This window comes from Gymnoscopelus braueri (genome assembly GCF_963280865.1).
Source record: "Gymnoscopelus braueri genome assembly, chromosome: 4".
NCBI classification, from domain to species: Eukaryota; Metazoa; Chordata; class Actinopteri; order Myctophiformes; family Myctophidae; genus Gymnoscopelus; species Gymnoscopelus braueri.
This window is the reverse complement of record NC_137605.1, coordinates 38,151,700-38,174,099: the sequence shown is the minus strand read 5'-3', so window position 1 is coordinate 38,174,099 and position 22,400 is coordinate 38,151,700. Positions and strand designations below refer to the sequence as shown.

Below are 22,400 nucleotides of genomic sequence, written 5' to 3'. Positions count from 1 at the left end.
TTTTTCCCCAAGATTTGTATTTGACAATAGCAGATCTACAAGCTCATTTGTGAGCTTGTAGATCAGCTATTATCAAATAGCCAGGGTTAGAGTGGTCACTTCTTTCGGGCTTGTTTTCATAGACCTGGTTGCTTATTTCTCTCGCACAATCTGGCAACACTGGGCTTGACTGATCTGGACAGTCGCCGAACATAGCAGATCTACAGGCTCACAAGCTTGTAGATCGGATGTCTTTGCATAAGGCAGGCGATATCGTGATACAATGTGATAGCAGTCAATTCAAAAAGAATTTAGCAGTGATCTGGCAATTAAGCCAATTTTGTATGGGCTTATGATGAGGCAAACAATTACAAATTTGTATCAATTAAGCACAATTGAAGTCTTTCATTGTAGATTGCCTATGCAATTTGTCATTATCAGTCGTCAGTGTGACAAAGAAATTCACCCACTTGTTTACACCTGTAAACTTGTGATGTGACAATAAAGTTGAAGTTGAGTTTGTGGAATTTATCAGTGACCACACACCACAAAACCTCAGAATATTTTAAATGCAATTAAGTATTAATCATGTTAAGGAGAGCGAGAGGGAGGGTTAAAAGTGTTAGCACAATATAGTTTAATCTTTACATTTCAATGTGCAAAATAAAATGATCTCTTTACGGTTTTACTATACAACAATTTTACAAAGTGTACATATGCTTTCTTTAATACAAAACATCTCGTATTTACAAAGATATACATAAACACAACGCACAAGCAAACAGACTACCATAGCACATGTACTTCAAAGTATTAGCCTGCCTGAGAGGAGTAAACGTTTAAAGATTTTGCATGCAGTAACTTTGGCAAATAAGGGCCAAATGATTGATGGCTTAATGGTTTGTCTGCTCAATGAGGCAATATAGCTCCATCAGTGTCACCGGCTTATTTTGTGAGCATTTAGCCTACATACAACCAGCATGCACGATTGCGCTTAACCTGTAATCATAAACTTGTATTAATGTTTTTAACAATGAATCATTCAAACAATCAGTTCTATTAATGTGCTTAACGATGAATCATTCAAACAATCAGTTAACTTAGATGTTACATTTTCAATCCAAAGATGGTTCACTATTTGAATTAAGTCAATGAACACCTGACCCGATAAACCACTTAAAACAGACCAAAGTTGCAACAATACTCTTCTTTTCCCTATATAACAAATGTCTTCGCCGAAACTAGTCAATCTACGGTCAGCTTGTAGATCAGCTATTTTCGGCTAATGTTCCCCCCAGAATAGGGATGCTGGGGTTCAAGTGGTTAAAGAGAAACGTGCCATAGCATATTTAAACCCCCTGTAATATAATATCACCCGTGTCTCCCATCCGTCACGTCACACTTATGTAACACTGTGGTTTGCTTAACCACTTAAGGCACAGGTTTAAAGTGGTTACAATTCTGACTCTTACATTACCTTTTTGGTTCAATAGACACCATCTTCAAATGTATTATTTTCCAACCCTTGTTGCATTTAGTTTATTCCAGTATTTAGTCAAGTTCAAGGAAAATTCAATGACATATGAATACCATAGTCGTATGCTTTAGCAACAATCTCAGCCAATGCAGTTTTTTAAGCTTGGCATTTTGCAGGATCTTGAAAAAATAACAATTCAACAATCATAGAGAGAGGACAAAAACATCCCTTTCAACCTCCTGGCAATGCAGGTGTATATGCATTTATGCAAGCATCATGTGCATCTTCCTCAGCTCTTAACATGTCTGCAAACAGAAGCTATCTGGTTGATACAGCTGGTGACAGCAGCAGGGACGCTCTGAGTCGTTTCTCCTCTCCACTCCGCCAAAGCTTCCAGGGCTTCCTTGGGGTTGCTAGGAGAAAGGTCATAGACGCAATAGGCAGCCGCTAACTGGACCTCCCATGGTACACCTTGATGGAGGGGGGGATAAAACGTAGTTAGCCACATCCAAAAGTTACTCAATCAATCTTTATCTCCCAATCTCAATACTTAGTGTCAGCTAGACAATGATTATGGAGGACCCCTGCGATGCCTTTCATATAAAAACATAAAGCAAAAATAGCAGATCTACAAGGCCACAACGCTTTGCAACACCACGCGTTGTGAGCTTGTAGTTAAATAATATAGTCACTCACATATGCATACCAAGAGGACATTTTTCTCCCACTCATACAGACAGGGAGGGAGAAGTGATAATGATAGTGATCATCAGTCTGATTAACGGCAGACAGTAATTTCAGTTTCAAGCCATGATATGGATGAAATGCATGTGCAGATAAAACATGGGGCCATCTAGGGCTGTCCCGATTATGAAATCTACGTTGACGATTAATTGTCATCCAAATAATTGCGATTAACGATTTTATCGTTTTTGAATTAACATATGAATGAAAATGTTATTTCTGTTAGCTTTTTAGGCTTCGTAATAAAAACATTGCACAGGGCAGATATGACAAATAACTTGCGTATACTTTTTTCATATTTGAATATGTATGAATTTTATCTTTTTTTTTACATGGAAACATTATGACGATTATGCAAAAATAATTGCCATTATCCGATTATGTAATGATTGTGACAGGCCTAGGGCCCAGGCCCGGCGCCACGGGGGGGCCTGAGGGGGCCTGGCACCCTCTGTTTCAAATTGTGCCCCCTCAGTTTATTTTGGAAAAAAATTTTTTTTTTCTTTTTTATAATTAATTTTTTGATTAAAAAAATAAAATAATAATCGGTAAAATCAGGCAAAAATAAGAATTAAATAACATAAGCCTAACCTAACCCTAACCCTAAAACCGAAATAAAGTAACAAAAAAACATCCAAAAACTGCCATAATCCGCGCAATTAACCGTGCGGACGGTTAATTGCGCCATGCGCACGCACGGGTCTCGCAGCATGCATGCTGCGAGACTGGTGTGCACCCTCACAATTTTCAACTGAACCCTCAGTCATTTCATCCTGGCGCCGGGCCTGCTAGGGCCATCTCCAATTTGCTGATTAAAATGTTCAAAATGTTGAATATCATACAGTGCACATTACATACCTTCTGCTTTTGCATGCCTAACAAACGTGTTGATGACACGGGCGACAGTTATCACAGAGGACACACATTTCTCCTTGATTCCCCGTTGACCCAGGCGTCCTGAAAACCAGAAAAAGTTCCAAAGAATTATAAAGTAATAAAATGTATTTCTACAATTAACAAAAGTCAGTTTAAATGAAACAACTGACCTATGAGTCTGAGGACAGTGGCAACAGTCACGTCAGAGACCAGCTTCTGATGCTCTTTGCTGTGCATCACCCATGTGTGCATCAGTGGCCACAACTCTTTGCTGTAAAAACAAGATATGATCAGAACTGGTCCAAAGCCTGCCTGATTGAGACAGAGAGGTTTTCAACTCCTAAAGTTGACATTATTATTATTTAATTAATGTAATGTATTTATTTATTTCTGTTTAAAGGAAAGGAAGAACAAAAGCAAGGGAGTGGGTTTGTAAGAAAGAAAATTAATATTGCATCCAGAAGGAAATTTAACACGTATCTAGATCTATGTAAGATCTCTTAATCACTTATTATGGTCCCTAAAGTCAAATTTACATTGTGTTGGTGTCACGCACCAAAAATGGCAGTGCGACACATTGAGCTTGTAGATCAGAAATTGTCATTGCGAAAGGTTGAAGGAAACCCATTCTCACGTCAATATATTCTCAAAGGCCCACTTCCATGTCCTGTGTGTACAGAGAAGATCCAGCGTGAAGACGTGCTCCCAGGCCTCCGTCGCGAGGTCATCCCCACACCGACTGTGTTTTTTGAATGTCAGATTCCCCCCAGACCGCATGTCAGACATTGTTCTGGAAATCAACTGGTCAATGTCACCAGGTGGGCTCTTTGAAGAGATACAGCAAAAACGTGATCATTAATGTTGTGTACAAATGTCGTGAACACACTTAAAATGCATGGTGTATGAAGTACACAGTATTGCCATCGCTAGGTTTGGTATTGCTCAGGGGAAGTGTGGTTCTTAAAAAATTATAAAATGCTCTTTAACCTGGGATAAAAAACGTGAACAAGCCACTGAAAGGTGAGGAAATAAAAAAAGAGAACAGTTATAAAAGGGTACAATGAAATCAATTACCAAAAGACAAACAAACAAACAAACACACACACAAAAGAAATCTCAAATGCAATCTCTCCTTGGAAGAGGAGGCTTTACCTTCTCCCAGCCAAGGTAAGCTGAAAGGCAGTCAAGGACCAGTCCTTGTGCTCTCTGTTTGGTGACAGCATGTATTGCCTGACACAGACTGCTCTTGTGTGACAGTACACTGGGCCATGTGGTTACTATAAACAGAATAAGCTTAGCAGCGTCCGGAAAATCTGTAGCAGTAAAGACAAGAATGCAAAAAGCAAGCGTTACTGTAGTCACACAGGCTATGTCTTACTGTTCACCATGCATGGGAAGATTGTATAATAGTCAATCGGTAATCAATCCAGCTCCATTTTGCAGACTTGTTTTATTAAATATGATATCTTTCAGAAAGAAAAAAAAATGTGGAAAACATATTTTTTCAATGATGATTGTGATTTGGTGTTGATATTTGAAGGTGGTAAATCTAAACAGAATCCAGTCATAGAATATGCAACCCTTGGGCTAGTTTTTTTTAATGCACCAAATCCAGAACATGGCCAATTCAATTTAGAACTGTAGAATTCGCCTTGGAAAATACAGGGAAAATTAAGGTATAGAATAGATAAGAACATAAAAAAGACATGTGTTTACCTTCTCTTAGGATGCTGTATGCCAGAATATGAACCTTCTCCAAGTCTCCCCTCTGTCGACAGATTGCCGTGTGAACCCTACACAGGGCGTGCATGTAGTCCCCACTGAGTGTCCCTCTCTCCGTTTTCAGCTTGGTGAAGATGGATGAAATCATATCGTCGGCCAACTAATGGGACAAAAGTTACACAAAATCATATTGTGTGGGTGCTGTTTCTTTTATGGTTTACTGCACGGCAGAAATAAAATGATTGCACACTGTAGAATTACCCATTAAGACCTGAAGCCGTTATACAAATGTCTTCTAAATCGCAACAGTATTCTGAAAAACGTATGTTTCTATATCAGTGGTGCTCAAACCTTTTCATGTCAAGGACCCCCAAAATTATATGTATTTGGCCGCCGACCCCATCTCAAAATATTTGTTCCAGGGACCCCCAGATGCAAAGATTTGAGTTAAAAATATTCGCTTTAAAATAATATATATATTCAAAGATTTGCACACATTTTCAAGATTTTTCAAAAATAGCAGATCTACAAGCTTATGAGCTTGGATATCTGCTATTTTTGAATAGCCCGAGTGTAAAATAATGCTTTTTAGCTCAAATCCAAAATTTACACAGAGGCGTTCCAGGTCTTAATGGGTTTATGGAGCTCAGAGTGTATAGATGTATCCAAATGGAACTCTCAGAGTTGGAAATGGATGAATTAACACTGAGGAATTTACTGTGCATAGTCTCTTACTCTCTTCTCCTTCATGCATGTTCTCAGAAGTAAATTATGCATTATGCATTATTTTAGCATGACAAATGAACTATACAATCCATACACAAAATATGTTTTAAACATTGGATCAACTTTCAAATGATGGAGTAAGAAGATATAGCAACACTGGTAATGATGTTCAAAATGGAAAATGGATTTGGTGGCCATGTCCCCTTAAAATCTAGAGTTAGCAATGTGTTAGTGTAAAAAAAAAAGGAAAAGAAAAATCCCCCTAAAATTTATAATTTGTAATTTTGGCCAATCTATAAGGTAGAGTATGTTAATACAATATTACTTATATAATTGGGGTGGTTGTATTTTGTCTCCCTGCTCTTCTATTGAGACATTTAGATTGTGTCAAAGGTCATGTCTCACAAAGGTCATGTCATACATTGAGACACAGGATCTGTGTCTCAATGTATCCCCTTGGCAAGTAAACTCAGGAAACCGGGTTCAAACCCGGGGTAGAAGAGGAAAGTTACATAGTGCAGCTTTAAAGCCCCACGTTAGATAATAAAAGCACGGACTTACCCAACTTATTCGGCAGAACTCAGAGATGACCTCTTTCTCCACATCTCTCAGGACAGGCTTCTTGGACAGGTGCCCCACATACAGATGACTATTGATTACAGGCAGCAGATCAAAACAACAGGCTTCCATTTTCTCAAGGGCATTGACTATCCGCATCTTACTACCTTCCCCAGATTGGCAGGCCATCTCATCGGGTCCCTGAGGCACGGAATCCTGAGGTGAAGCGCTTTCATTAGGGCTACTTGGGGCAGAGGGGTACAGCAACTTTCGGGTAAGAGCAACAGAGGCATCTAGCCGTCGCCATTTGGAACCTTTCTCAAGAGGCTCCACTGCAAGCCTCTTCTCTCCTCTCACCTCCGTCTTGGTGAAGGCTGTTGGAGAGGAGTTGATGAAGCCAGATGATTGACTGACTGTCGCCGTGGCCATCGTCCCACTGTCTGAAGAACAGATTTTGAGGCCGACATTTCCCCGCAGGATGCTTAGCGTACGGGCGCGAGCGGATAGGTCCGGATACATGGTATCAAGCATCCTCATGGAATTCTCCTGCGAGGGGCTGGAGGTTGAAGGAGAGGCGGAATTCAATGCGGACGAAGGCAGGCGACCGGGAACCGGTACAGCATGTTTTGGAGTGGCAGAACCAAACTGAAGTGGGGACATAGGAGCCACACTGGACTGAGGCGGAGTGGTGTGAATCAGGGTGAGAGGAGAAGGCGGTTTCTCCATGGGTGAGGGAAATGAGAGTTTTCCGATAGCCTGCTTTGGATTGATTGGCTTAAACGTCCTTGGAGGTGTTGCGCTTAGAGGGGCTAGTAGAGGAGGAAGTGGCGGGCCCATTTCGAAGCGGACTTCGCCTATGAACTGTGGTTGTTGTGCCGCAGTGGACATTTCTGCAGGTGAACATGCTACTGGACTCGTCAGAGTGGCCTCTGATTGAGTCATAACTGGGCTGGGTTGCTCAATCACAGATGGAATTGAATCCGTAATTCCATTTGTGGAAGTGTGACCCTGAGTTTTCTTGTCAGCTATGGAATTTACACTCTTGGTTTGAGATGCAACATCAACATTTGCCATTTCAATTTGAGGTTTCAGTTGTTGTACTTCCACCATGGGGAGCAGACAGTTTGGACTTAGACTCCTGCATAAAGTATGTATGCTTTTATTCGGCGTTAGACGTTCTGTTGAAGTACCTGACCGTCTCTCTGATGTCGTTTTAGAATCTATGGCATCACTTTCATCAAGTGATGCTCTTTCAACACTACTAATACAGATTACTTCAGGTGTGACATTATTAATGCTTTCTACTACATCCACTTTTGATTCTCTCTCTTGAGTATCCTCTTCTAACGATCCTCCAGTATCTCCTTGAGTGTGAATGACTACTAGCGATTCTGAGGTACCCTTATCCACAGAGACTGCTCTTTCAGGCTCTACGGTATTAGATGGACTATTAACAACGGTTAATGAGGATATCTCAACAAGGACTACTATGTCTGATGAGGAAGATGATGACGATGATAGAGCTTCAGAACACTGGCTAGTCGGCATATGCTTTTGATTAGTGTTCGCTTCTCCGTTATCTGTACTGTGTATTTTGCTTTCTTTTACAGTTCTGTCATTCTGGTGATGTTGCTCAAAATGTTTGGGATCATTTGCACTGGAAATGCATTCTACCTTCTGTTTCACTCCCTCTGGTGATTCTGCAGTCTGCGTCAGAGGTGCAGAGGATTCTGAAGGATGGCTTGATGCTGCTGTTGCCAAGTTTGGTTCAGGTGTGAGCGGTGAGGGTACTACAGTCGTATCTGTTGGTGGAATAGAGGGAGGTGCATGGTGGTGGCTTGACTCCATCATTATGATATCTCCTTCTGTTTTCACCGGAGAGCCCATAGTCTGATCTAAAGTTAGACCAGAGGATTCAGGTGCTGCAATGAGCAAAGAATCCTCTTGTTGAAGAGGAGACTCATCTATAGGTTTAGTAGGGCACTCCTTCTCTTCCCTCCCTGCCTTCAGCTGGTCAACGTCTCTGTCCTGAAAGAAATTGTAAGGAATTAGAAATTAAATTAGGATACCTTAAAATATTTTGCTGGCTTCTGAATTTGTCTTTCAAAATTGGTCAAAAAGGTACTGTGGATTATATAATCAGCAAGTTTCAACCAATAGGCATAACTGAACGTGATGCCATCATAATCAACCACCTATCAATTAACAAAGACTGAAATCTGTACTGTGTGTTTTGCTTAATTTTAAAGTCCTGTCATTCTGGTCATGTTGCTCAAAATGTTTGGGATCATTTGCACTGGAAATGCATTCTACCTTCTGTTTCACTCCCTCTGGCGATTCTGCAGTCAGTGTCAGAAGTGCAGAGGATTCTGAATGACGGCTTGGTGCAGGTGCACTGGAAATGCATTCTACCTTCTGTTTTGGATTGATTGGCTTAAACGTCCTTGGAGGTGTTGCGCTTAGAGGGGCTAGTAGAGGAGGAAGTGGCGGGCCCACTCTTCGCGATTCTACAGTCTGCATCAGAGGCGCAGAGGATTCTGGATGACGGCTTGATGCAGGTGTTGCCAAGTTTGGTTCAGGTGTGAGCAGTGGGGGTACTATAATCGGATCTGTTGGTGGCATAGAGGGTGGTGCATGGTGGTGGCTTGACTCCATCATTATGTCGTCTCCTTTGGTTTTCACCGGAGAGCCCATAGTCTGATCTAAAGTTAGACCAGAGGATTCAGGTGCTGCAATGAGCAAATAATCCTCTTGTTGAAGAGAAGAGTCATCTATAGGTTTAGTAGGGCACTCCTTCTCTCCACTCCCTGCCTCTAGCTGGTCAACATCTATGTCCTAAAAGAAATGGTATGGAATTAGAAATGCAATTATGATATATAAAAATTGTTACTGGCTTCTAAATTTCAATGTTTCAATCTTTTTCAATTGGTGAAAAAAGTACTGTGGATTATATAATCAGCAAGTTTCAACCAATAAGCATAATTGTAGGTGATACCATCATAACCAACCATAAATATCGCTACCTCACAATGTAATTGTTTTTAACTTACATATTTTCTGTTATAAATTTTTGTTGTTGTTTGTGCTTTATATCTGTATATGTCTTAATTGCTGATTTTTGTGTATGTAATCTCAACAGCATTGCAAATGAGGGTAAACCTCAATGCTCTTTTCGAGAATAAATAAAGGCTTCAATCAATAACCAGCCACCGATCAATTAACAAAAGACTCAAATCTGTACTGTGTATTTTGCTTTCTTTTAAAGTCCTGTCATTCTGCTCATGTGGCCCAAACTGTTTGGGATCATTTGCACTGGAAATGCATTCTACCTTCTGTTTCACTCCCTCTGGCGATTCTGCAGTCTGCGTCAGAGGTACAGAGGATTCTGAATGATGGCTTGATGCAGGCGTTGCCAAGTTTGGTTCAGGTGTGAGCAGTGAGGGTACTATAATCGTATCTGTTGGTGGCATAGAGGGTGGTGCATGGTGGTGGCTTGACTCCATCATTATGTCGTCTCCTTTGGTTTTCACTGGAGAGCCCATAGTCTGATCTAAAGTTAGACCAGAGGATTCAGGTGCTGCAATGAGCATAGAATCCTCTTGTTGAAGAGGAGACTCATCTATAGGTTTAGTAGGGCACTCCTTCTCTCCACTCCCTGCCTCAGGCTGGTCAACATCTATGTCCTGAAAGAAATTGTAAGGAATTAGAAATTCAATTATGATACATTAACTCTTTCACTGCCAAGAGTATTTTCATAAAGTACTCCCCCAATGCCAGCAATTTGCGTGTTTTTTAATTTTTTAATTTTTCATTCAAATAAATTATCTGATTGGGTTTTTAAACCCATACGACAGTTCTACCAGTAGAGAGCAGCAAATCGACACATTGATGACCTCGCTGGCTCACTCGCCCCCTCCCAAACAGGCTCACGTCACATCCGGTCATAACCGGATGTGACATTTTCGACAATCGTTGATCGGGCTAAATTACGATGTGATACACGACTACGATGACTGATCGTCACCCAGACCAAAGAGAGTAGACGTGGACCTCTCCGTTCGTTTTTTATACCGTGTGAAAAACCGTGACTTTCCCTATTCTGGCCGAAAATGACAGCGGGAAAAAAATGAGAACCGGAAACGGAATCTGCGTCATGAAACCGGAACCCAATGTGTCTGAAGGAGTCAGGAAGCGAAAGTGATCATGAAAAATAAACAGAATAGCGCGACTACAGTCAAAAGTAAAAACTCTGGATTTCTCGTTCTGGCACTGAGGGTATTCAGGAAAAACTCGGGATAACTCGGGGCGTGGCACTGAGAAAGTTAAAAGTGTTACTGGCTTCTGAATTTGTCTTTCAATTGGTCAATTATCTAATCAGCAAGTTTCGACCAATAAGCATAACTGTAGTCGGTGTTGGGACTAACGCGATACAAACTTATCAGCGTTACGTAACGCAACTACTTTTTGCGGTAACTTATAATGTAACGAGTTACCTTTTCCCATTCAGTAACGCCGTTATAGTTACTGTGATTTAAATGGGTGCGTTACGTTATGTGATCCCACTGAACTGATTCCCCCAGCAGAGTATCTGTCATCTGACTTACAGGCCATGAGCTCTCACACCAACATGAAAAAGTGAAAGTGGCAGAGAGGAGTGATGATTGGTTAACCTAGGGTAAGATTTCAGGGTAAGCAAACAGAGAGAGTTGGACAGGTCTGGCCTTATGGGGAAAATACACACGCACACCCACACGCACACGCACGCCTCAGCGACAGTCAGAGCAGCTTTAGTTTGCAGCTTGGAAATATTATTTTGAATTCGTGGAGATAAAGGACACTAAAAATATTGTGGACAAATGTAAACTGTGTGCAGGACAGAAAACATTATCCACATCGAGTAAGAGCAATGCTAATCTCCCGAAGCACCTAAGAAAAGTACATTGGGCTGGGGCTATAAAACTAGTCGCCAAAGACCCCACCGTCTCTACCACTGGCAGTGACCCAGATGGAGCTAATCCATCTAAACAGCCAAAAAGCTTTTTTTTTAAATTGCCACAGCATGTCATCCAGAGTCCAGACTCAAGTAAACTGATTGCCAGGTATGTTGTTGGGGACATGCTTCCCATCGCAGTTAGAATATCTCTACCACTGCAGGGATGGTAGAGAAAAACCTATTTAAATTTGTATTATTATTATTTTTAAAGTTAATTTTTAAGTAACTAATTACTTTTATAATTTAGTAACTAGTAAAGTAACTAGTTACTTTTTTGAGAGCAGTAACTATAACTATTTTAAAAGTAACTTGCACAACACTGACTGTAGGTGATACCATCATAACCAACCACCGATAAATTAACAAAGACTGAAATCTGTACTGTGCATTTTGCTTTCTTTTAAAGTCCTGCCATTCTGCTCATGTGGCCCAAACTGTTTGGGATCATTTGCACTGGAAATTCTACCTTCTGTTTCACTCCCTCTGGCGATTCTGCAGTATGCATTGGAGGTGCAGAGGGTTCTGGATGATGGCTTGATGCAGGCGTTGCCAAGTTTGGTTCAGTCGTATCTGTTGGTGGCATAGAGGGAGGTGCATGGTGGTGGCTTGACTCCATCATCATGATGTCTTCTGTTTTCACCGGAGAGCCCATAGTCTGATCTGAAGTTAGACCAGAGGATTCAGGTGCTGCAATGAGCATAGAATCCTCTTGTTGAAGAGGAGACTCATCTACAGGTTTAGTAGGGCACTCCTTCTCTCCACTCCCTGCCTCCGGCTGGTCAACATCTATGTCCTAAAAGAAATTGTAAGGAATTAGAAATTCAATTAGGATACATTATCTATGCAAAGAAAATATTTGCACATGCCACTTTGTTCAGATGCAGGTGTGTTGGACAGTGACAACTGAAGCGATCATGAAAAAAGTATTCCATGAACAAAAATCTGTTTTTTATTCAAATTGACAATTTATGGCAATTTGAATAAAAACTGATGCTGCTGAGCAAGAGCAGTGTGAGGGATTTTTCTTCATGAAATACTTTTTTCATGATTGCTTCAATTATGATACATTAACATTTTTACTGGCTTCTGAATTTGTCTTTCAATTGGTCTAAAAAGTACTGTGGATTATAAAATCAGCAAGTTGCACCCAATATAATTTGTAAGGTGAAACCATCATAACAAGCCACCTATCAATGAACAAAATACTGAAATACAAAGAATACACATCAATTCAAATGTAATAAATGTAATGAATTGTTACCATGGGGATCGGTGATATACACTGAGGCAAAGGCCTAAACAAGTCCAATATCTTCTGGACGGACGAACCACGTCGAGGCTTCTCAACATTGCTCTCATGTCCCTGAATACTCGAGCTGCTGTCTGAGTAAATGGAGCTGTCTTCTGTTAAGTGTTTCTCAGATTGACCATTGCCTTTCTTTGCCGTGTGCTTCTTGCCACCATTATGTTGTGGAGAAGATTGGCTCTTAATGGTTTGTGGCACAGGTGGATTGTGCCTCAAAGGTGCATAAATAGTTTTAGGCTCTAGGGGGTGCTGGTGGGGTACATGGAGTTTGCCAGGAACAGGCTGGGATCTCTCACATGTAGCCGGCCGAGGGGAGCTATTTGGTGAGGAAGAGGTGCGTGTAAGCTGGCAAGTGGCCTCTGAAATAAAGACAGCACAGAGCAATTCTGATTTACAAACACAAAGCCATAGGTTGGGATGACATTTTCCCTTGTGTGTGTATTAACCCATTAAGACCTGAGGCCGATTCTAAAAATCTATTAAAAAATATATATTCAAAGATTTTTCAAGATTTTTCAAAAATAGCAGATCTACAAGCTCGTAGCGCGGCACTATATCTGCTATTTTTGAATAGCCAAAGAAATCTAAAAATGACACAGATGTGTTCCCGGTCTTAAAGGGTTAAAGGGATAGTTCACCCCCAAAATGACTTTCTTTCTATCGATTAGTCACCCCCATGGAGACTTGAATTCATGGGTATTTTTGTTGTCAGCGGTTCCGGTAGGAGTCCTTTGTGTCTCCTACCGGAACCGCTGCCTACCGGTCCGCTGGTCATCAAATTATTGGCTTAGGAATGCGACAAAAACAAAACAATATCCATGAATTCTAGTCTCCATGGGGTGACTAATCGATAGGGGAAAAAAATATTTTTTGGGGTGAACTATCCCTTTAAAGGTTGTGGTAGGAATCAATGACTTCATGTTTAAAAGGGCTATTGATAAAGGGACAATGACACTACTATTCTACCAATCAAATATTGAGAATAACAATGTCTTACCAGGGAAGTGCAGTGTGTTTGCCAGCTTTGATTTCTGGGGCTCCACACATTGCCACAGATTCTCTAGTAGCCTCCAGAACTTCTCTGTGGAGCACACACACACAATATCAATACGATGCCTCAATAACACAGTCTGCTCAACTTTTAAAAGACAGTGAGTGAGATCATGTATATCCAAACACACAATCTGAGGCTAAATACTGTACATACCTTTATCTACTTTATGTTCTTCAGGTGGGGTTGCTTGAGTAGATACGCTCTTACATTCTGTCCAAAAACAAAGAATCAGTGTTTGCTACATCTTAACACAGAAGAGACTACAGTCACAAATATATTTCGTCTTTAAGATATCTTTCTTGTTTTTGCTCCTTTCTTGAGCCTTTAATCAGTTTTTGATCCAACAGCAGTGAAATGTGATTTAGATCAATGTTATTCATAAATACTACCCAATATTCTTACCTTTAATTCTCTCTCGCTCTAATCGCCTCAGTCTGACCTGGAACAAAGAACAAAGCGTTCAAATCAAGCAATCTTAGAAGCATGATTGATGTGACATTAAAAAGGTGAGTTGTTAAATCTCTTGGACCAGTCCCTTGTCAAATAAAAGACAAAAAGGTTTCTAAAGTGACATTTACGAGAAATATTTTGTTCACATATAACCCTTTTCAACTACGAGCACTAAGCAACCGTGCCGTGTCAGAATCGGAATCAGGTTTATTGTCACATCACAGGTTTACAAGGTAAAAAAGTGGGTGAACCTTGAAATGTATTTCAAGGTTTTCTGGGTTTGTTTGTGTCCAGCACCAAAGGTAGTACTAAACTCTGAGTTCTGGGAACCTATGGGCAGGGCAAGCAGCGCTTTCCCCCCCGGATTAGTCGAGGTGAGGTGATGACACAGAGACGAGAAGCCCCAACAACACAACACCGCCATTTTTAAGTACAAATATATGCAAAAATGAGAGAAAAACCTTTCAAGACAAGAGTTACAGTGTGTTAAGGAACCTGAAGACACACCAACGTATCCACATGGTAGAAAAACATTTCCCCTGAAAACAGTGTGGCAACCAGTCCAGACATTTGGACATACTCAGTTCCATTGGGGGAGGGATATTCCCCCCACTTTTGGGATGAAGAGAAAAGAAAAAGAAGAAACCTCCGACATTTTTGTACCGAATTAACCGAAATTAATAGAAAAATAGCAACATTTAATTTGAAAGTATTGCATCCCCACCGGCCATAAAAAAAGAATGACCAGAGGGGGATATCAAAAGCAAAGACATGGACCCCATCCCCCCCAGAAAATGGAACCATCCATCCACTCATCCATCCATCCATACACTGTTGCAGACAGCTTGACCACCATTTCGTACTGTTAAAAGAAGAAAAGAGCTAATTTCTGTACCTGAAAGTCCTGCAACTCTCTCTCTAGCAGAATCTTGTCTCTCGCCAGTTGGGATATTTGATCACTTTTATGTCGATTTGATTCTGGACACAAAGAAATGAAGACAACGTTAAATGGGTGCTGTCATATACACTCATTCAATTAAGTTCTACTCATGTACGAATGAACATTTTGTATTTCTGCATTTCATTGTATTTTATGCATTTCAGTAATACATCTTGAAATGTTTTAACACACCGTTTCTCAATGCCTAGTCTGAGGCCCACCAGACCAGGGGTCCAAATGGACCCATACGGGTCTGTAACTCTGAGAGTGTAGAAGAAATGGAACCAATTTATTATCTTTGGGACCCCAATCTACACTGTAAAATTAACTCTGAGTGTACAAATGGAACCAAATGTACCATGTCGTTCCATTTGTACCCTCTCAGAGTTACAGACCCGTAAAGGGTCTACTTGGACCCCCCTGGTGGTCCCTGGACCCGACGTTGAGAAACAAGTGTTTTGACACTCACCTTCAAAGAGTCTTAGTTGATTTTCAAGATGAACTTTTCTGTTGAGGTAGATAACAATGTAAAATTTTAAAGATTTTTAAAAAAAAATGTGGTTTTCCCACCAACAAATGCAAGATAAATGGACAAGATTCCTGCACGTTAATACTGATCCATACAACACCACTATGATTTAGTATGAAAATGCTTACATCGTAGCTGTCTTGGCATTTTCCTCTCTCAATTTTTCAACTTGAGCTGCTAATGCCTCAGATGTCTTCAAAGATGCCTGAAGTAAAAACAACATTATAGTGATTAAGGTATGCATCCAAGTACAGGAGTTCCCACCCAGAATCTCATCCAATATAGGTTATATATCAAGCCCAGGGCTCAAAATTCCAAACTTTGGCAAAGTTTAGAGGGGAAGTCTGACAATAACATTTCCCCTGACACTGGCGAGTGGGTGAGCTCTAATGTCCAGAACCTATAGGTTTCAGTTCATTGCTTACCTGTGTTTTCAGTAACTCATTTTCAAGTGAGGCCTTCTCTCTTTTCATCTGGGCATTCTCAAGGTTCTGCTTTTCTGTCATTGCTATGGAGTCAAAAGGTAATTTGTATGCTTACAAACACACACACAGTTATAAATACATACATTATATACAGTTATGGTTTGTGACATTTTATGCATACAAATATAATGTATGAATTCTAATTTGCACAAATTAGTAATTTATAATTACCTTCTACATCTCTTAGCTGCTTCTCAAGTTTTGTCCTCCTTAAAACACAAGAAACATAACAGTCAAAATTCTGCAATGGAAAATGATTCTTGTATAGTGTTGTAATGAATGATATGGTCTCTTACAGTGCCATAGTTTTGTTGTTCTCTTCCTTCAGTTTCCCCAACTCTTCTGACATCTTTCCATATGCCTTTAGAGAACTCTATGAAAACATTTTAAAATACTTTTTATGTCCAGGGCGACAGGAAACAAAAGCCGAAAAAATGATTGCTGAAAGCACACCTTTACTTCATTAGGAAGCATTACGTACTTTGTTTTCGTCCAGCTCTTTTTGCAAAGCGAAATAATCTTCAGTTTGTTTCTCGAGAGAAACCACTTTAGCCTGGAGCTCTTCTAGTTGTTTCTGGAGTCTGATGGTTTCACTGCGTAAGAAGACACATCAAACATGGGTTACTTGTTCACACCTACAATAAAGAAACATTAACAAAAAACTGTGTGCTCCAGTGCCTTGTCAGCCTTGGTGAAGTTCTTATGTACCAATTGATCATGAGACAATGTTCTGCTTTACTTTTTACGTAAAAATCCTATTTAATTGCATTTGATTCACTAAAAGCACACAATTAACCCATTCAGGCCGGGACAGCATCTGTGTCATTTTAGATTTGAACCACTTTAACCATTATTTCATACTTTGGCTATACAAAAATAGCAGACATACAAGCATGAGCTTGTAGATCTGCTATTTTTGAAAAAATCGTGAAAATGCTTGCAAATCTTTGAATGTATATATTTTAAGGCGAACATTTGTAACTCAAATCTTTGCTTCTGGGGGGTCCCTGGAACTAAATATTTTGAGATGGGGGTCCGCGGCCAAATACATTTCATTCTGGGGGTCCTTGACATGGCAAAGTTTGAGAAACACTGATGTTATAGCAACATAAGTGTTTCAGAAAAACTGTTAGGGTTTATAAGACATTTGTAGAATCGGCCTCAGGTCTTAAAGGGTTAAGGCCACCACATAAGATTGCACGAAGACGATTTATTCCTAAATTAAAAGGTACGATGTTGTTGTAATAAATGATATCGTCTCTTACAGTGCCATCGTTTTGTTGTTCTCTTCCTTCCGCTTCTCCGCCTCTTCGGACATCTTTTCATATGCCTTAAGAGAACTCTATGAAAACGTTTTAAAAAAAAGGTTTTATGACAAAGGGCAAGAGGGGGAAAAAGTTGTAAATGTTTGCTGAAAGTACACATGTCTTCATTAGGAAGTATTACGTACTTTATTTTCGTCCAGCTCTTTTTGCAAAGCGCAATAATCTTCATTTTGTTTCTCGAGAGAAACCACTTTAGCCTGGAGCTCTTCTAGTTGTTTCTGGAGTCGGATGGTTTCACTGCGTAAGAAGACACATCAAACATGGGTTACTTGTTTGCACATACAATCAGGGCTGTCACGATTACAACATTTAAGTTAAGACGATTAGTTGTCATACAATTAAATTGTGTTTTTGACACTGAACATTCAGGAACATATGAATCAATTTTTGTCTCCGCCAGGCCTGATAGGCATGGCGAGAGAGTATGTTTTACCCCCTGTCCGTCCGTCCGTGTGTCATTCTGTCTGTCTCCGGCACCGTTGGCCCGGTCGTTGCGAAACTGTGCACACACTGGCCCTCATTTATCAATGCGGTGCAGCCCAAATAATGGGCGTACGGCGAGATCACCGCACCTTTCGGCATTTATCAATATATCCTGACGTGGGCTTCATCCTACCGTAAGCTGAAATCTCACGTCTGGTAGAGAGCAGTTATTGACTTTGGCTGCGCCCGTTTATTCCATTCTAGACCTGCGGAGCAACATTGTCTGACTGTCTGACAGGCATCTGGACACATAATCCACTCCTAAATGTATATCTACACTAATAAATAATCCCTGTGAAAATATAACATTTTATAAAGTAATTTAAACAAACTGCTTTAACAGTCATTCGGTTGCATTGGCTATTTTAAAATAGCAGATCTGCAAGCTCACAACGGGTCGCATCGCGATGCGTTGTGAGCTTGTAGATCTGCTATTTTCAAAATATACAGCGCTTCTGTGAGCGCATTTTCAGGACTCCCGACGATCTTTTCATGGACAGTGAGGTGTACAATCTTACAGTAGCTTGTCCTATGGTATGGAGTTATGTCATAGAAACTCTTTCTTTTTGGTTCTTCATGTCGTAAAATCGGGGTGTTTCCAGAATATTTAAGGGCGTGTTATTTAAATGACGCTCGTTTTCAGACGTGAGATTTATCAAGGCCAACCAAATGTACGCTCGGATCGGCTGTGTAGGATTCGTTGATAAATGTGACTTCGACGTTGGCGTACGGCCGAATATATGGAAAGATATACGCCGGTTTATACGCTCCGTTGATAACTGAGGGCCACTCTCCCTGGATGCCAAATCAGAACCTATGCCCAAAATGTTTCACATGGGCCTGTTATAGCGCCACCAGGAGGCCGATTTATGCAAAACACATTTTTGCATATTACTCCTACAGATTTTATCCAAACATCACGCAAATCGGTACACATTATCTCTATAGTCATGTGATCAAGACGGCTCTGTCCGATATTTCATATTCCATCCTGATTGGCTAAGGTTGGCTTCCAAAGTTTGCAGGATTGGTCCGTTTTGAACAAAATGTTTCAAATCATGAACGCAGCGTGCGATTTCCGTGAAAATTTGCATGCACATTCCCACTAGGCCGAGGAAGAAATGCCACCCTTTTCACATTGGCCTGTTATAGCGCCACCAGCAGGTCTAATTTAGCAAAACACATTTTTGCAACAAAATGCCTCAATAACCTACGTGACCTGGCAGAGACCTGTGCTCCGAGGAGCACTTTTTCTAGTTTATTTCTGTTTCAAAAGAAAATCAATCAAAACGTATATGACAAGCAACTTAAATATACAAAGAAATATTGAATAACTTTATACTTTTTTTTAAATAGCGGAAATAGCTGATCTACACGTGGTAAGCTTGTAGATCTGCTATTTCTGCTTTTTTAAATGTTGATGATTATGCACAAATAATTGCGATTATGAAATAATTGTGACAGGCCTACCTACAGTAAAGAAACATTCAAAGACCTGTGGCTGTGTGCTCCACTTAATCAAGCCTTGTTAGCCTTGGTTAAGTTATTATGTACCAATTGATCACGAGACAATAATGTTCTGCTTTACTTTTAGCAGGTGGTGTAGACAGTTAACAGGAGCTACTTACTCTGAGCCCGTGATGTTTTGTTTCAGTGTCAGAAAGGATGCCACATACTCCTTTAGACTCTAAAAACACACAATAACACACAGTAAAGAACCGTTAGATCAGTCAGGTTAGCCAACACAAATACATACAGGATAGGTGGGCACTATAGGGACATCTGGGCACCTTGATGTAAAAGTGTCTATTTTGTCCAAAATGTAATAATAATGTTAAGTATGCATGATGTGAACAAACATGCACGGTACATCATTAGCAGACTTAATTGTATCCTTCAACTTCTCCGAAAAGTCCGAAAAATGACTAGACATACAGGTTTTGAAGCAATTTGTAACAATTGTATAAATGTTAGACCTTAATTGTCGAATGTTTAGGCATGTTCTAATCATGTTTTGGTTACTTTACTTAAAAACATTTCCCAAATATTATATATATTTTTTACATTTTGGGGAAAATAGACAATTTAACACCAACGTGCCCACCTATCCTGTTACCCACTAATCAAAACAAACAGTCCAACGCGTTACCAATGCTGAAAGCACACTACAGTGTATGAGGTTTATTTACAAATCAGCTATGAATCAGCTGTGTAATGCGTTGGTTCTCAAAGTGGGGTCCGGGGACCCCCAGGGGTACTTGAGGGGGTTCCAGGGGGTCCCCAGCTAAATGATAGATTAGGCACCAAATGGACCCTTATGGGTCTGTAACTCTGAGAGTGTACCTAACGGGTCCATTTGGTTCCATTTGTACACTCTGAGTTAAATTAACATTGATTTTACAATATAAATTGGGGTCCCAGAGATAGAAATTCCATTAAATGGGGGTCCGTAGCCTAACGCATGTCAAACTGGGGGGTCCGTGAAATTAAAATGGTCGAGAATCACTGCTACAGCCGTAAAAAATCTTCTCTTATGGGGGTCCCTGGCATATCTTTTCAAATGGGGGTCCGCGGGCTAATAAGGGTCCTTGACATGAAAAAGTTTGAGAACCACTGAGATTACAGTGTATGAGGTTTATTTACAAATCAGCTGGTGTAATGTGTATTATTATTTGTCCAGGTTCCACATGGGACATTGTCAGTGGTGGAAAGTAACTAAGTACATTTACTTAAGTACTGTAATTAAGTAACATTTTGAGGTATTTGTACTTTACTTGAGTATTTCCAATTTCCAATACTTTTACTTCTACTCCACTACATCTCAGAGGCAAATATTGTACTTTTACTCCACTACATTTACTTGAAAACTTTAGTTACTAGTTACTTTTCAGATATAAACTATGATATAATGAAACACACATTAACCACTTTAGCCCTATTTTATACCTAGGCTATTTGAAAATAGCAGATCTACAAGCTCACAACGCGTCGCATCGCGACGCGTTGTGAGCTTGTAGATCGGCTATTTTCAAATATTTAGTACTTTTACTTTTGGTACTTTAAGTACATTTTGATGCCAATACTTTTGTACTTTTACTCAAGTACATTTTTAAATCTGGACTTTTAGTTGTAACAGAGTATTTTTATATTGCAGTATTGATACTTTTACTTAAGAAAAACATTTGAGTACTTTTTCCACCACTGGACATTGTCGATAAACGTACTGTCTATAATTATCCAAGTAATGAATAAAGAAACGGCGAGTAGTTTTTACCTCATGTAACACAGAGCAGTTCAGACAAACTGTTCCATTGACCGTAGCGTCCGCTGCGATGAGCGCTGCTTTAGAATGATTCTCCCCTGGCATCATGTTAGGATCCTTTACATTAATGTGATATTAAATATGTTTGGATAAAAAAAAAAGAATGAGAAAACAGAGAATAGTCCGGATGACACACAGATCACAACATTCATTTCACAACAACTTCACGTTTTCGTGTCTCCCACGTTGACTTAGGACCCACGTTAGGACCCCGACCAGTGTTGCCAGTTCTTTCTTTTTTTTTGCGAGAGAAACAAGCAACCAGGTCTATGAAAACGAGTTCAAAAGAAGCAACTAGAGTAGACCACATGAGTTTGATTGATTGAATTGAATATTTTATTAGAAAAAAAAATCCTAAACAACACTTGGTCTAAAAGGATAAACAAAAAAAGTCTGTGCGGCCTTGTTTCCATTGGGGTCCGGTGTATTCAATTCATCAACATATACGAGCACTTTAAATGCATCATTGCTACAAGCTCACAACGCCGCGGAGCTTGTAGATCTGCTATTTTAAAGAAAATAAATGTTGAATTTTAACAACACAAATCTTGTGTGGGGGGGGGGGTCCCTGGCTGGGCCTGGCATAAAATATTTTCAGATGGGGGTCTGCAGACAAAAATACACATTCATTTGGGGGTCCATGCCATGAAAATGTCCAAGAACCACTAGTTAACTGACATTAGTTAACAAGCCCAAATAAGCAACTACACTTTAGAAACAAAAACAAGCCCCAACAACCCGCGCAACCACCAATATTTACAAGCAACTTTACAGAAAAACAAGCCCAAAGTTGCTTATAATAAACAAATCTGGCAACATTGCTTAGGCAGTTCTGGATATGCCTGTCAGCACGACGACAATTATTCCAACCTTTAAATTTTTTATTCTTTAAAAGAGTAATATGCATTTTTCGCTCGTGCTGTTATGAGTGAATCTAATCAATCAGACACGATCTCATATATTTTTCGAATTTTAAATGACACATTAATTAAACTTATCTCGTACTTTGGGGTGCTGTTGAAGCTGTTTAAGTCTAATATGACTATATGAGTATGAGTCTATTTATTATGTTGGGGCGGAGAAAGTTATAATTTCAATAATCAACCATCTGTGTAATGTAATAACGCAGTAATTACACAGTGATAGATAGATAGGTAGGTATATATTTGGATAATTTTCTCTAAACCAATACCACTCCCTAATGGTCTAGTGGTTAGGATTCGGCGCTCTCACCGCCGCGGCCCGGGTTCGATTCCCGGTTAGGGAACACTCTTTTGCAGCGTCAAGGAGTGGTAATAACGCAGTAATTACACAGTGATAGATAGATAGGTAGGTGTATAATACGATAATTTTCTCTCAATCAATACCACTCCCTAATGGTCTAGTGGTTAGGATTCGGCGCTCTCACCGCCGCGGCCCGGGTTCGATTCC

The 22,400-nt window shown here is 40.1% G+C and overlaps 1 protein-coding gene across 4 annotated transcripts; it reads right to left on the bottom strand.

The window, feature by feature from the left end:
* Positions 1-658: 658 nt before the first annotated feature.
* ice1 (KIAA0947-like (H. sapiens)) lies at positions 659-21,090 on the bottom strand. Of its 4 annotated transcripts, none has more exons than XM_080427303.1 (25): positions 20,922-21,090; positions 19,276-19,334; positions 17,290-17,401; positions 17,105-17,181; positions 16,321-16,432; positions 16,136-16,212; positions 16,011-16,048; positions 15,780-15,862; positions 15,483-15,559; positions 15,295-15,332; positions 14,781-14,863; positions 13,838-13,874; positions 13,589-13,645; positions 13,379-13,462; positions 12,337-12,740; positions 11,542-11,868; positions 9,412-9,765; positions 8,396-8,494; positions 6,086-8,110; positions 4,793-4,958; positions 4,229-4,389; positions 3,711-3,901; positions 3,247-3,347; positions 3,059-3,157; positions 659-1,927 (listed from the first exon to the last, which is right to left on the bottom strand). In XM_080427303.1, exons 1-25 carry the CDS (start codon positions 21,015-21,017, stop codon positions 1,746-1,748), a joined length of 5,139 nt encoding a protein of 1,712 aa, XP_080283429.1. In that variant the 5' UTR covers positions 21,018-21,090; the 3' UTR covers positions 659-1,745. The 4 variants fall into 4 exon arrangements, with proteins under 4 accessions (XP_080283429.1, XP_080283427.1, XP_080283430.1 ...); XM_080427301.1 differs by having other exon boundaries at positions 8,396-8,917; positions 20,922-21,089; XM_080427304.1 differs by lacking the exon at positions 8,396-8,494.
* Positions 21,091-22,400: the final 1,310 nt, after the last annotated feature.

Coding starts and splice junctions, on each gene's coding strand:
- ice1 (XM_080427301.1), bottom strand. CDS start 21,017: ATGATGCCAGGGGAGAATCATTCTAAAGCAGCGCTCATCGCAGCGGAC. Junction 9,766..11,541: donor CAGAGGGAGTGAAACAGAAG/GTAGAATTTCCA, acceptor AATTTCTTTCAG/GACATAGATGTTGACCAGCC. Junction 3,348..3,710: donor GCCTTTGAGAATATATTGAC/GTGAGAATGGGT, acceptor TTGTTTTTACAG/CAAAGAGTTGTGGCCACTGA.